This window comes from Leopardus geoffroyi, chromosome D2, assembly GCF_018350155.1.
Source record: "Leopardus geoffroyi isolate Oge1 chromosome D2, O.geoffroyi_Oge1_pat1.0, whole genome shotgun sequence".
In the NCBI taxonomy this organism is placed as follows: domain Eukaryota; kingdom Metazoa; phylum Chordata; class Mammalia; order Carnivora; family Felidae; genus Leopardus; species Leopardus geoffroyi.
In genome coordinates, this window is record NC_059334.1 from 76219699 (window position 1) to 76232105 (window position 12407).

General features: G+C 51.3%; 1 protein-coding gene across 2 annotated transcripts in view; it reads left to right on the top strand.

Annotated features, from left to right (window-relative positions):
• Positions 1 to 12407, top strand: part of GRK5 (G protein-coupled receptor kinase 5) — a 218567-nt gene that overhangs the window by 138011 nt on the left and 68149 nt on the right. For both annotated transcript variants that reach the window (XM_045439116.1, XM_045439118.1), the window contains exon 3: positions 9578 to 9690. In XM_045439116.1, the coding sequence (XP_045295072.1) occupies positions 9578 to 9690 (113 nt within the window). The remainder of the gene's footprint in view (positions 1 to 9577; positions 9691 to 12407) is intronic.

Consider the following 12407-nt stretch of genomic DNA (forward strand, 5'->3'; position numbering starts at 1 on the left):
AGCAAGCAGCCCGTTCATGTCAGCTATTATTGTTCCTACTATCGTCGTTATACATCGAGTGGCAAAGTGGGAAAGCCGCTGCCTGGCCCAGAGGTCATCTCTTTCTGGAAACTAGCTCTGCCAAACACTCTAAAAGTCCATGTCTAGAATCCTCACCCCCTTGAGCTATAGCTCAGCCAAGCATTCTGAATCGAGACTGCAGCTTTCTCTGTGTTAGTTCCTGCAGAAACAACATGCCTCTCCCGTTTCTTGTCTGGAACATGGACATTGGGTGAACTCTGTGCCGTGAACATCTTCCCCGCTCTAGCCCCTCGTGCGTCTGGGGCTGACTTAGGCAAGGACGGCTTGATGGGAGCTGTTGCCGCGGTTTCACGTTTAATTGCCAAAAACCTGGATCGGGTTCCAGCGGGCCAAGCCCTCCGGGGAAACAGTTTAGGTGCATCATGTGGCTGGTATTCTGGGAAGTCATAAGGTAGCGGCTAGAGGAAACCAGTTTACCTGCAAGAAGGCCCCGGGACCAGAGAGTTAACTGTCACCTGACATTCATTTTCTGCATCCCAAGAATGAGGACCTAGGAGCAGGTATTACAGAAAGGCAGGTTTGACCTCACAATAAGAATGGACTCTTAACATGATGTTGACAAAGGGCACTGGACACTCTGCAGGTAAAGCGCTTCCAGTTCCTGGAAGTGTACAAACTCAGGTCGGCTGAGTCTCTGATGGGGCTCATGGCAAGAGGATTATTGTAGCCGGGGGTCTTCAGACCCTGAGACGTCACGACTTTCAGGAGGTCATCAGTTGCTTCCACCTTCCCGGGCATTCATTTCTCAAGTGACCTTGGCCAGCACAGCTGTGAGCCTCACTGGGCCCTGGCCCCCGGCCCAGGAAGAAGCAGCTGCCTCTCTGTATAGAGGCTGCTATTTGCCTTGGCCCCTGCTTGCCCAGCCATTTCCTGGCCCCGCCCTGCCGTGGCTTTTGCTTCATGAGCTCATAGCTCCAGGTGAAGCCAGTCCCTGGGGCCCTGGATGGCGCAGCCCTGGAGGCTTCAGGGCCCCCACACCTCCCAGGCCGGCGCAGCTCATGGTAAGGGTGGGCCAGGCATCGCCATCCAAGAGTAAACCAGAAAAGCCCTTGAGAGAGACTGAGGCACAGAGAGGGGGGAGTAACAACCCCCGGGCCTCATGGCAAAGTGTCGTGGGCTTTGATAGAAACCAGGGCTCCCGGCCCCCAGACAGCACCCTTCCTGGGCCTTCTGGACATTTTGCCTCGAAGCGTGTGCTTGCTCTGTTCCTGCGCTGGTCACAGTGCAGATGTGGGCGGGAAGGCGGCTTTGTGGGCTGCAGGCCCCCGAAGGTTGTGTGCTCTACTTGGAGTTCCGATGTTGGAGAGAGGCCCCATGCCCCGTGGTGTCTCCATCCCCACGAGGCTCCTCACAGGAACTGCCAAATTGGGAGTTCATTTAAGCTCCGCTCATTCATCAGGCTCGCTTTGTAGAAGGGGAAACCGAGGTCCAGGGACAATAATAATGGGTCTGAGGTCATAGAGGGGTCAGAGAAGGTGCTGGAGGCAAAGTCCAGTCCCCTGGCCCCATTCCTATGGCTCTGGCTGAGCTTTCCGGAAAGCAGGGTCGGGCAGGACCCCACGTTCAGGCCCACCTCACTTCTGGGGGCTCTGGACCCACCCCGGTGTCCCCTCCGAGCATAGCACGCAGCCTTGCCTCGGCTCGGGCACCCTGAGCCCTTTTGTCTCTCTTGGACTGAAGCCCTGCTAGGAACGACTCTGTCCTCTAGTTCTACAGGGGGACCTTCATTTCTGGCAGATCAACCACTGGGGGGTGTGTCGGGGGGTGGGGTGTGGGCCCGAGACGTCTACTCCTCTGTTTGGCAGCCAGTAGCCTCCACGTCACATTGATTTGTTCATTCCCTGGTTCCATCTTTTGTCTGTTGACACATACACCTGCATTTCTGCTCCAGCCAGGCACTGCTCCAGAGGCTGGGGCTGAAATGTGAGCTCAGACCTTACAGTTAACACAGAGCCGGAATCACCCCGAGAGCTTTAAAAACCCCTGACGCATCTCCAGAGATTTGATGCAGTTGGCCCGGGCGTGGCCTGGGTATTTCAGTTCCTAAAACTGCTTGTATCTGCGTGGAATTTTTTTTTTTTTCAAGGAGAAAAGAGCTGGTAGAAAGCATGTGACTGTAGAGAATAGCATCCTCAGGCTGGTTGTGGGCAGAGTGGGGCAAGGGAGGGCCTTGGGTCACAAGGGAGGGACAGCGTCCACCATTGGTGTTGCTGTCCCGGTGGCCAGCACCACAGCAGGCCTGGCACCAGTCTCCAGAAGGTTGCATCGCAGGCCACTCGGGGTGAACATGGAGTGCCCATAAGCACCTGCATGTGACCCGGGTCCTGCAACTAAAACGGGGATATGTCTGGTGGTTACAGCTCCTTTGCTTCCAAGGGCCTTCTTGGTCTCAGTGATTTTGTAGCTGTGTTTTTAGAACAGGTGCTTTCCCCTCGTTTGCAAAAATACTGAAAATCTAGACACATAGAAAGAACCGGAGGTCACACATCGGCGTGTCTCCCGTTTTGCCGGGAGCTTTTCAGGAGCTACCACGGCTGATATACCGGGGGCCTTTCTGCTAATGCCCCTTGGTTTGCCAGGCTCAGCTAGTGCTAGCGTGCTTCCAGTCACAGAGCAGTGGGCTCACAGCATAGAAGACGGCTCGGAGCACAGCGGTTCGGGACTCTCATCTGGTGGTGGCAGGTAGAGGAGCCGGGCCTGGAACCCGGGTCCCAGCTCGGCCCCCGACTCTTTCCAACATGCCATGCTCATCCCAGCTACTGCCTGCACAGTGTCTCTGTCCACCTGGCTGCTCCCTGGGTCCACCTGCACCCCCCACTCCTCCGCTCCCCCACCCAATTCTTAGTTTCATCACCACTGCAAGGGAATATCTAAATTGTTTGCTTTTCTTGGCCTTGAGGATAAGGGAAAGGTCATTGCCTGACTCTGGGGCCCCATTATTGCCCAGAGGGCCCTGCGGCGACGGCATATGCTCTGTGTCCTGTCCAGCTCAGCCCCAGCTCTTTCCCAGACTCGCAGTAAAACTCGAGACCAGAATGAGGGGGACGAGAGGCCCAGGAAGATGGGGCTTGGCTTGGGTGTGTTTGTGTAATGTGCCATATGTCATTTTCTGTTCACATAAAAACATCTCTGTTGAAGCAATAGGAACCCGCTCAGCTGACCAAATACCAAATGTTTCCCTTCTCCTCTCTTGCTCCTTCCAAGAGGTGGGCTGTGAGGAATTGCCGTTATCCGTGATGCTATCTTGCCTTCCAAACGTCAGAGAGCTTTTTCCTTAGAGCAAGCACTTGATTGTTTTTTCCAGCTTTGGCAGGAATTTTTAAGAGAAAGCTCTCTTCAAATCACTTTTCTGTTTATTGTTGTAGACCTGGGGTATGGCAAAGTGAAGGGCTCGTGGCCCCTGCCTAATCCACTCTCCTCACATCTGTTTTCCTAAATTACCTTAGGACACATCAGCGCCTCCCCACCCCCCGAAAAAAACCAAAAACCTAAAAACAAAACCAACCCCCAAAACCTGGTATTTTGGAAAAAACAATGTTAAATAAAACAAAATGAAACAAAATGAAGTAATATAAACCTCCAGTTGGTAGAAAAATGGCTCCAGAAATCGCCTTTGGGGCTCCCCCCACCCTCCAACCCCTCATGTACAATAAACATGTGGTTTCATTTCCAAGGGCTCCGGTGTTAGCGTTTCCATTTCCTCAGGAAGCCGCCTTTCTTGCTCTTACTTCTGAAATGGAACGTGCATTTTCATTGGCTCAAGTTCAAGGAGCGCCTGGGGCAACAATGAAAACAGTCCCAAGCAGGTTTCAGTCAGCGACACCCCCCCCCCCAAGCTGTGACTTCTCCTTGCTCCCCATCCATGAGGGACAGAGGCCAACTCTCCCAGCCGGGGGCAGAGGGTGGCGGCCTTGCTCACTTGGGTCTGTGGCCTTCTGAGGGGAGCCACGCTGTCCTCGCTGCCTGTGTTCTGGCCTTCAGTTGGGAAAATCTGGTTGCCCTCCAAGCATCCGCATACCACAGCTCTTAATTAAGAAAGTATGTTCCCATTTCATGTCACTCGAAAAGAATGAAAACAGTGACAGCATTTATTTATCTGCACTATCAATATCATTCCTGGTTCTGAGTCCACCGGGGGTTATGAGTCTTGAAGGAATTGACTGGGTTGTGAGAGCCTAACCTCGGCCATGTGCTGTGGGGACGTGTGGCTTCTCTCTGAGAGGGAGGCTCCAAGTGAGGCAGAGGAGGGCCGGCAGCACCCTGGCCCCTGCCCTCTCCCAGCCGGGAGTCCACTGCTCAGCGACAGGAGGGGCGGCCTTCGCCTTCTTTGGTGTGATGTGGAGTCCAGTCCCCTTTCACTGGCTGCCTCCCATTTTCTTTCTGAACCTTCCGAGAAGTAAAAGCCACCATTTCTTGAGTCTTCTAGAAGAGCCTCGATCTGTCTGAGGGGCGACTTTTCATGTGGGACCTGCTAGGTGCTGACACCGGGCAGGGGCTCTCCCCCGTCTTGCTAATCCCCCTGGGCGGCCTCGGCCTAACCCAGCGTGTCCGGGTGAGACGTGAGGCAGCTGGCCCCCTGTTAAGAGACTTGCCTGAGACGATAGAGCAAATAAGTCCATTCCGGCTGCTGGAACAGAACACCACAGACTGGGTATTTGAAACAACAGACATTTCTCTCTCACAGCTCTGGAGGCTGAGAGTCCAAAATCAAGGTGCCGGCAGGTTCGGTGTCTGCTGAGAGCTTGCTTTCTGGTTCACAGACGCACATCTGCTTGCTGTGTCCTCACATGGCAGAAGGGGTGAGGGAGCTCTCAGGAGTCTCTTTTGTAAGGGCACTAATACCGCTCTTGAGCAGGCTCCCTGCTCGCCACCCCGTTGCCCAGCATCCTGTGCACTGTACTTGAATAATATGTGCTCTAATATGATCCGTGGTGGGACACTGAATCCATTCCAGTCTCCTTGGCCTTGGAGCTCAGCCCTTTCCTGGGCCCAGCCTGCCTTTGCAACATATTATCTCCCACCACACTCCTGGGTGCACCTAGGGGCTGGTGAACCCAGCCTCTCCCTGGGGCACTCAGCCCTTTGATCAAGGACACAGCTCGATGTCCTAGAGCTTATAAGGGGCCTAGAGCCTTCCCCATTTCTAGTCACCTTCCTCTAGATATGCTCCAGCCTGCCATATCCACTAGACCTCTGTTAACCACAGCGAAGGTCAGATGTCATGTCACACAGGCCACACCCCCATTCTTGGTCTCAACTGACCACCAGCTGTTAACGCTAAGCCCATTACTGGATCATTAACCGGCCAGTAAGTTTAAGATATGTTTCCTCCCACTCTTCCACACACCCCCCCCAGTTGTTGAATTCAAGAAGAGAGGCTTAAAGTTGAAGGAACCTTCTTGTATCAAAAATCAGGAGAGCTTGGATGACAGTTTGTTAAATGAAGGACCCACAAGAGTAAAGCTAGAATAATTAGATGATCGGTGGGTACTTTGGGATAGAGGAGCCCGATGCTCCCTCATAACTTGAATAACGATAGCTTCTTTCTGGCTTGGAGGGAAGGGCCAATGAGACACATAGCCCAAAGCAGGATTTTCACTTTCTAGAAGAGTGGGCGTGTGTGTGTGTGTGCAGCACGTGCATGCCTATGTGCATAACACCCCAGGGTTCTCTCAGCCTGAGAGATAGAGAGATTCAGAGACAGAGAGAAAAAGCTCTGCCCTTCTTTCCTGGAAGATCCTCCCCACCAAGCCCAACAGATCACACTTGGGAGGAGGGGTGTGGGCAGGGCCCTTGCAAGCTGGGTTTCAATGACAGGGAGGCTTCTGTGGAAACTGAGAAGAAAGGTCCCCTCTGCAGACATATTACAGACCTCCCTGTGCTTCCAACTTGTATGGTCTGACTTTGCAGAAGCGACCAGCACCTTGGGTTTGCACTTGCCAATTTGCATCTCCTCCTGTCATTCTGATCAGTTCCCAAATCCATAGCCTCCCTTCTATGGCCTCCGTCTTTATTTCTAAAGGAACCACAAATGTTGCATTTTGATTTTGGTGGTGGTGGTGGCGATGCTTCCTCAGAAGATAAGCCCATTTATCTTTAAACAATTTTTTTTTTAATTTTTTTTTCAACGTTTATTTATTTTTGGGACAGAGAGAGACGGAGCATGAACGGGGGAGGGGCAGAGAGAGAGGGAGACACAGAATTGGAAACAGGCTCCAGGCTCTGAGCCATCAGCCCAGAGCCTGACGCGGGGCTCGAACTCCCGGACCGCGAGATCGTGACCTGGCTGAAGTCGGACGCTTAACCGACTGCGCCACCCAGGCGCCCCAAGCCCATTTATCTTTATAGAAGCCTGAGAAAAGAATCCAAATAGATGATTACCGATTCTTTTCTTTCTTTCCGGGCTTCCAGTGAGTGGCTTTCTTGCCTGGGATCCTCTGTACAGCTGGGAGAGGCATGGAACTGAGGTGCTGACAGCTTGTGTTGGAATCACATGGTGTTTACTGTGCTGCGAGTTTATAACAGTCTTGTTTCCATACTGACAGCAAACGCCATATGGAGAGAAAAAATCCTGTCAGATGAACCCTTAAGGAATCACAATATGGTACATGAAATCTCTTAATTGCTTTTGGAAATGGGGAGGGGCCCATCGTTCAAATCACATCAGCCATGCGGTTCTCTCTGCCATAACTGAATAAAACTGGAGTTTGACACAAGGTACTTTACTTCCATTCTGTCTGTGCTGGGGAGGTTCGGCTGATTGGGAAAGGATGAGGTAGCTTGCTTTCCTCACCTCGGTGGGGGGATCAGGTTCAGTGGGAGGCAGTGAGGCATCATGCTAACAGGTGCAGGCCACAGACCTGTCACCCTCTTAGCTCCCTCCCTCCCAGATTCCCTGCTGTGGCTGATGATAACACTCATCTAACTTGACATTTTATTACTGTCACTTGGGATCTTGTCTGCTCACGCACACATTCCACCCTGTTCAACAGAATCCAAGCCCCCTGAGGGCTGGGATTGCATCCCGTTCCCTCCCCCCCAACCCCCACCAATTCTGGCACACATCGAGGTGGGTTAAATGTTTGTTGGAGTGGCCATTTGTGAACCATCTGTGCATGGAAAGGTAAGGGAGTTAAGGCAGCCGTCCAAGGCGAGTTTCATCCCCGAAACCACTTGACGAGGGATCAAGAGGGGGAACTTGGAAGGTGGCTATCTGTGTTGATCAAAGCATCCACTCAGGAGAGAATGAGAACTTTTTGAGTGCCTTACACAGTGTACTTAGAACTGGTGACTGCCCACAAAAACAGTTCCTGCCTTCAGCCAGTTTACCCATGAGAGGAGAAGTGGGCTGTAAAACTCTCCAGCCTGTATGCCTAGGCACTTGCTCTTTTGGTTGCCAGAGACACAAACCCAACATCAAATTACTTCAACATTCTGTCGGGTAAATAAATGTGCAGGCACCAGGCTGGCCTCGGTGAGGCTGGCTTCACGGGCTCCTGAGATGTTCACACCACCGGGTTTCTTCCTTGGGCACTCAGTCCTGCTTTCTCTCCTGCTTCATCCTCTGTGGGTTCTCACTGCCCAGTGGGAGAGACAATTATGGCAGCTCTTGGTGGACTGGTCCTAAGACCTCGGCATCCGAAGGAGAAGCAAGTGCCCTTCCTGTAACTTCTACAGGACTCCCACCAACTCAACTCTTGCGGCCTGGAGATAGAGGGCTCTGATTGGCTAGCACTGAGTCACATGTCTGTTTCTGAACCTATCACTGTGGCAGAAACAGGAACCTCTTATTGTTTAGGGCTGAGTCAGGTGCCCGTCCTTCATCCGGTCTTGTGTCTGGGAGATGAGGGCTCTGATTGGTTAGCCCAGGGTCATGTGCCCGTCATGCGGCTCCCTTGGAACCCAGGGCTGGATTTTTGCAGACTCAGCGGAGATTCCTTGAAGGAATGGAGATGGAACAGACCAAAAACCCGACAAACACAATGATGACATGGTGTTTAGTAAACACTTTCTATGTGTTATGCTCTGTTCTGAGTCTTTCCTGTGCATTGTCTTAGTCCTCATGACAGTCCTAGAAGATAGGTATGACTACTGTCCCCAGTTTACAGATGGAGAAACTGGGGTATAAAAGTGTTAAGTCAGTTGCCTCAGGGCACAGGCAGTGACTGGTGAGGCTGGGGATTGAACGCAGGCAGTTTAGCTCCCGAGCCGGTGCTCACAGCCACCACTCTCCTTTCAAGTCAGAGCTTTACTTCCTGTAAAGCTCTTTGGGTGTGAAAGTGAGTTGATGTGATGGTTGCATGCATATCCTTATTGTGTTCCTGATGTCCAGAGGAACTCCCCCCCCACCCCACCCTTGCTCCTCCTCTGCATTTGAGGAGGATACAGTCGTTCCTTCTGGTTTGCTCCTGAGGTCACCTGACTGTTTCTAGTGCAGCTGCACAATCAAAGATCTGGTGTTCAGTGCTTGAGAGGGCAGGAGGCACCGTGTCTCAGTCAGTCCTTTGAGCATCTTTCTGGTCAAAGAAATCACCTGTGGAGGCTTTGGCATCATTAAGGAAGAACCAGAAGATCCCCTCCCCCCCCCCATCTTACTTCCAATGTGTGCCTTTATTTTTCAGAGGAAGACTGAGGCCTAGAGAGCAAGTGAGTTGCTTAAAGTCGCATAGCAGGTCATTGGCTCACACCCGGTCTCCAGGCGTCCAGGCTTGGAGTGTTACACTACATTTCCTCTTTAGAACTCTCTTGCCTGCTGAGTGGCTGAGGGCTGGTCACTTCTCGTTTCCATGCCTCTAGCTCCTCAGCTGGAAGATGCAGGGTTTTCATAATTTGAAATGCTTTGGATTATAAGTAATTTTGAAATCAGCTCATAAATCAACTTTTCGGATGTGGTTTGAGCTGCAGGCATGGTTTGATCCAGAGATTCATGAGACCGTGAGGACACGGTGGTGGGTGTCATTTTCCCAGCTCTGACCTCTTCTGTGTGTGAGCCTCATTATCACAACAACTTTCCTTGCAGGGTCAAGAACACGGCAAGTAGACCCTGGCCTCACCCCCATGCACCCCAACACCCAGAAGGAGAGAGAGCACTTCTGCTCGGTGTGCCCAGGCACAGTCTGTGGTCCACTCTGATCGGAACTGGCTTGGGTTACATGCCTGCCACCCTTATCCAGTCACTAACTGGGGAGTGTGACAGGGTGATCGGCCACCCAGGGTGTGGAGGCATCATCCCCAGAACTGCTGGCATCTGGCATCAGGAAGGAGGAGTGAGCTAGGAACTAGAGTTCGGGTCATAACCGGTACCTTCCTCTACACCGCCCGTGTCCCCTCTGAGTCTGCACAGCCTGGAGATAAATAAGGGGTCCTGAGAATTTGCCAGTCATCTTGCTCCATCCATCTGGGGCTCCGGATCCAGGTGTGGGTTGATTGGACGGCCCAGCATGGCTCTCTCCTGCATCTCACCACATTCTTTTTTTTTTTTCCCCTCTGTTTCCAGACAGAGATTACTGCAGTTTATGTGACAAGCAGCCAATTGGGAGGCTGCTTTTCCGGCAGTTCTGCGAAACCAGGCCCGGGCTGGAGTGTTACATTCAGTTCCTGGACTCAGTGGTAAGTCCCTGCTCCCGGGGAGGCCCTGTGGTCCTCTGTGACCAGTGATTGTGTTTGCCCAAAGGAGAAGATAGGCCACATCGTTTATAAGGGTGAGAATGAAATTGTTGCTCAAGAGATGTCCAGTGCAGACTTTGAGAGTACTGACTTGTCTGCAAGTCTGCACCTGCTGGGTGACCATGGGTGACCCACCTTCCTCTGTGGGCCTCGGTGACTGCTGCTTTAAAGTGAAGCCCTGTCAGTTCTCTGATTCTGGGATCCTGGGTTAGTATACCAGGTAGTGCCTGAGGAACTTGGATGACACCCCAAGATGACGCTTGGATTCCATGAGCCCTTCTCTTGGCTGAAAACCCATTTTCTAAAAGTCCAAAGCTTGTGTTTGTATACCTGTTTACTGTCTACTTCTCTGCTAGAATGCAAGCTCCCTGAGGCCAGGACCTGAGATTCCTAGGGCACAGGGCCTGGCACCTATAGGCATTAAGTGAACTTTTGTGGGATGAACGTGTGTTGGTCATTTCAAGCCAATCTGACAGTTGCTGGCTCCAGCGGCTGCTGGCATGTGTAGCTATGTTTGATACCATATGGAGACTTTCTTCAGATTTCCTAGTCGTTGGTTTAACAAACGGTGCTTGATCTGCATGAGCTTTTAGGACAGGGTGTATGAATGAGCAGGAATTTCTCAGCACTTGTGCAGGAAGGCCTCTCACCTCAGCCTGGAAGACCGCCCTTTGGGTGTCTATCCAAGGAAGGTGGACAGTGGGTGGGAGGGCAAGGAATGGAGACCAGTCATGTAAGGAGTGGGGTATTTCCAGGCTCCCGAGAGACCGCTGTTTTCTAGCGGCCCTAATGCCATCCTTGGCTGCGGCCATCCTGACCTCTGTCTCGGTTTGGGGGACAGCACTGTGGGGCCCAAGTTTCTGTGTCTGCTTCAGGGTCTCAATGTGGATCTGTAGATTTGCAAGCCAAATTGCCCACTGAGCGTCTCCGCCAAAAGTCGCCTTCCCCCAGATCCCCAAAGCTACCAGGCCTGACATGTTCCCTACTCCAGTGACCAGCACCCATAGTCACCCAAGCCTGAAATCTTTGCAATGTCCTTGACCTCTCCATCTTCCTCATCTCCTCCCCCATCTAATCAAAGACCATGTGCTTGGTTCCTTGGCCTCCCACAGACCAGTTCCCTCCATCACCTCTGTCTTGGTCTCAGTGGAGGCTCCCAGCATGTCTCACATAAACGACTACGATGGTTTTCAACCTTGGTTGAGCAGTAGAAACACCTGGGGAGCCTTCAAAAAATACCAGTGCCTGAGCTGAAGCCCAGACTCATTAATTTGAATCTCTGTGGGGTGGAGGGTGAGAGCTAATATTTTCATAACTTCTCATAGTTTCAAACTGTAAAAAGTAAAGTCAAAGAATAGCCTATGCGCCCTTCACCCTGCTTCAACAATTACAAACTCTTGGCCGGTCTTGTTTGACCATGTCCTCCCCGTCTGTAGCATTTTGTAGTAAATATCATATATATTTTGCCCGTGAACATTTCAGTAGGTATCCCTACATGATAAGGGCTCTCGCTCTCTCTCTCTCTCTCTCTCTCTCTCTCTCACACACACACACACACCACCACAATACCCTTAGTGCAGCTCTAAAAAAGTAATTATTATCATCAAATATTTGTGTTTAAATTTCCAACTTTCTCATACTTTTCATAAATGCATGTTTTGACAGGTTATAACCATCTCTCCTTGTTCATCCAGAAGAGTGACCCATAGTCTGAATTCTGCTCTGTCACCCCATGTGTCATGTAATAGGTTTCTCTGTGTTGCTTGTAAATTGCTCATTGAATCTAGAAACCTGATCATATTCAGGTTTCTTTTTTTTTCCCCCCCAGCAAGGGCTGGGGGACTGACTTCGTAAGTGGTGTTGTGTTCTTCCATCAGGGGACATTACTATCTGCTTGTCTTTCTTTTAGAGATGGCAGCAGGTTTAGGTATTCAGTGCCTAAATCTGTTGATAAATTAGGGGTTGCAGCATGCCGACATTCTAATTTTGTCATCCCTTCTTCATTTGCTAACTGGGTGACAGTTCCTTTCAATTACTGTTTGGTTATCCACTGATAAAGTTCGTTCATTCTATCCCTGTATTTATGCTTTTAAAGTACCAAATCAGCTCACCAGCACCCTTCTGTAGTAGTAACCAATTTGTTTTGAAGGTGTGGATTTAAACACAGATGCATTTCGATGCATGACGGTTGATTCTCCATGGTCTCATTGTTGGCCCCCAGGTTGGCTTCTGAGCCCTTGAGAAGACCCAGGAGTCATGGACAGTCTCTTTGCTAAGTGGTAGGATGTGATGTGACAGCTCATCTTGTATGTTTCCTGCCCTAGACGTAGAGTCCATTGTATCTCCAAGGAGCCCTGGTTCCTTCTACTGGGAAATGGTACTTGGAGACCACAGTTTGATACTAGGGGTGCTCATTACCAGTGGATGGGCCCTTATTTCTAATAGACATTGGTATTTTCCAAGTCATCCATGACTGTACTGTGTATCCAGGGCTGGGGGACATGGACAACCAGGATAAAGTCCACGTTCTGGGGCCGAATACCAGACCTCCCTCTGACAGGCCCCCGAACCTGCACTTTCATCCTCGACCTTCGCCTGGGTCTTTCTTGAGCTGTGCATTCCGGCCCTGCCACCTGACTTGCCGCCACGGAGGCTGAAGT